Source organism: Seriola lalandi, unplaced genomic scaffold (assembly GCF_002814215.2).
Source record: "Seriola lalandi dorsalis isolate HSWRI2012SDOR001 ecotype SW California unplaced genomic scaffold, Sedor1 jcf7180002054344, whole genome shotgun sequence".
NCBI lineage: Eukaryota > Metazoa > Chordata > Actinopteri > Carangiformes > Carangidae > Seriola > Seriola lalandi.
The window spans coordinates 38372-39088 of NW_019524897.1; the positions used below are offsets into that span (position 1 = coordinate 38372).

General features: G+C 54.4%; 1 protein-coding gene across 1 annotated transcript in view; it reads left to right on the plus strand.

Annotated features, from left to right (window-relative positions):
* Positions 1-717, plus strand: part of psmd3 (proteasome 26S subunit, non-ATPase 3) — an 8540-nt gene that overhangs the window by 4899 nt on the left and 2924 nt on the right. Inside the window, exons 5-7 of the mRNA XM_023407688.2 lie at positions 17-207; positions 362-465; positions 551-706. Of these exons, the coding sequence (XP_023263456.1) occupies positions 17-207; positions 362-465; positions 551-706 (451 nt within the window). The remainder of the gene's footprint in view (positions 1-16; positions 208-361; positions 466-550; positions 707-717) is intronic.

Genomic DNA, 717 nt, shown 5'->3' on the forward strand with positions numbered 1-717 from the left:
GTGGTTAACCCTTCAGTTTCCTCCACACTCGGCTGCGTACGGCGACTCTGCGTCACGACGCCGACGGTCAGGCCGTCCTCCTCAACCTGCTGCTGAGGAACTACCTGCACTTCAACCTGTACGACCAGGCCGAGAAGCTGGTGTCCAAGTCCGTGTTCCCCGAGCTCGCCAACAACAACGAGTGGGCCAGGTACCTCTACTACACAGGTGAGAGCCACACGTGTCCTGAGAGACTGTAATATACCGGTGAGACTGAGTTTCACCGGGTTTACTCTTTCATTAATGTTATTGAACTTCCTCTTTGAGCTGTTGTAGTGACCTGTATATTTACCTATGTTCACCTGTGTCATGTGACCTGCAGGTCGTATTAAGGCGATCCAGTTGGAGTACTCTGAGGCTCGCAGGACTTTGACCAACGCCCTGAGGAAAGCTCCACAGCACACAGCTGTGGGATTCAAACAGACGGTGAGTGACCTGACACTGACCAGGTGTGACGGTCTCACCTGTAGAGTACCATGCGACAGGAACCTGAACGTGTCTCTGACTCCAGGTCCACAAGCTGCTGATCGTGGTGGAGCTGCTGCTGGGAGAGATTCCTGACAGGCTGCAGTTCAGACAGCCGTCACTCAAGAGGTCCCTGATGCCCTACTTCCTGCTCACACAGGGTCAGTATCTACAGCCAGAACCGGTCTGGACCCAGAACCTGGTCTGGATCCT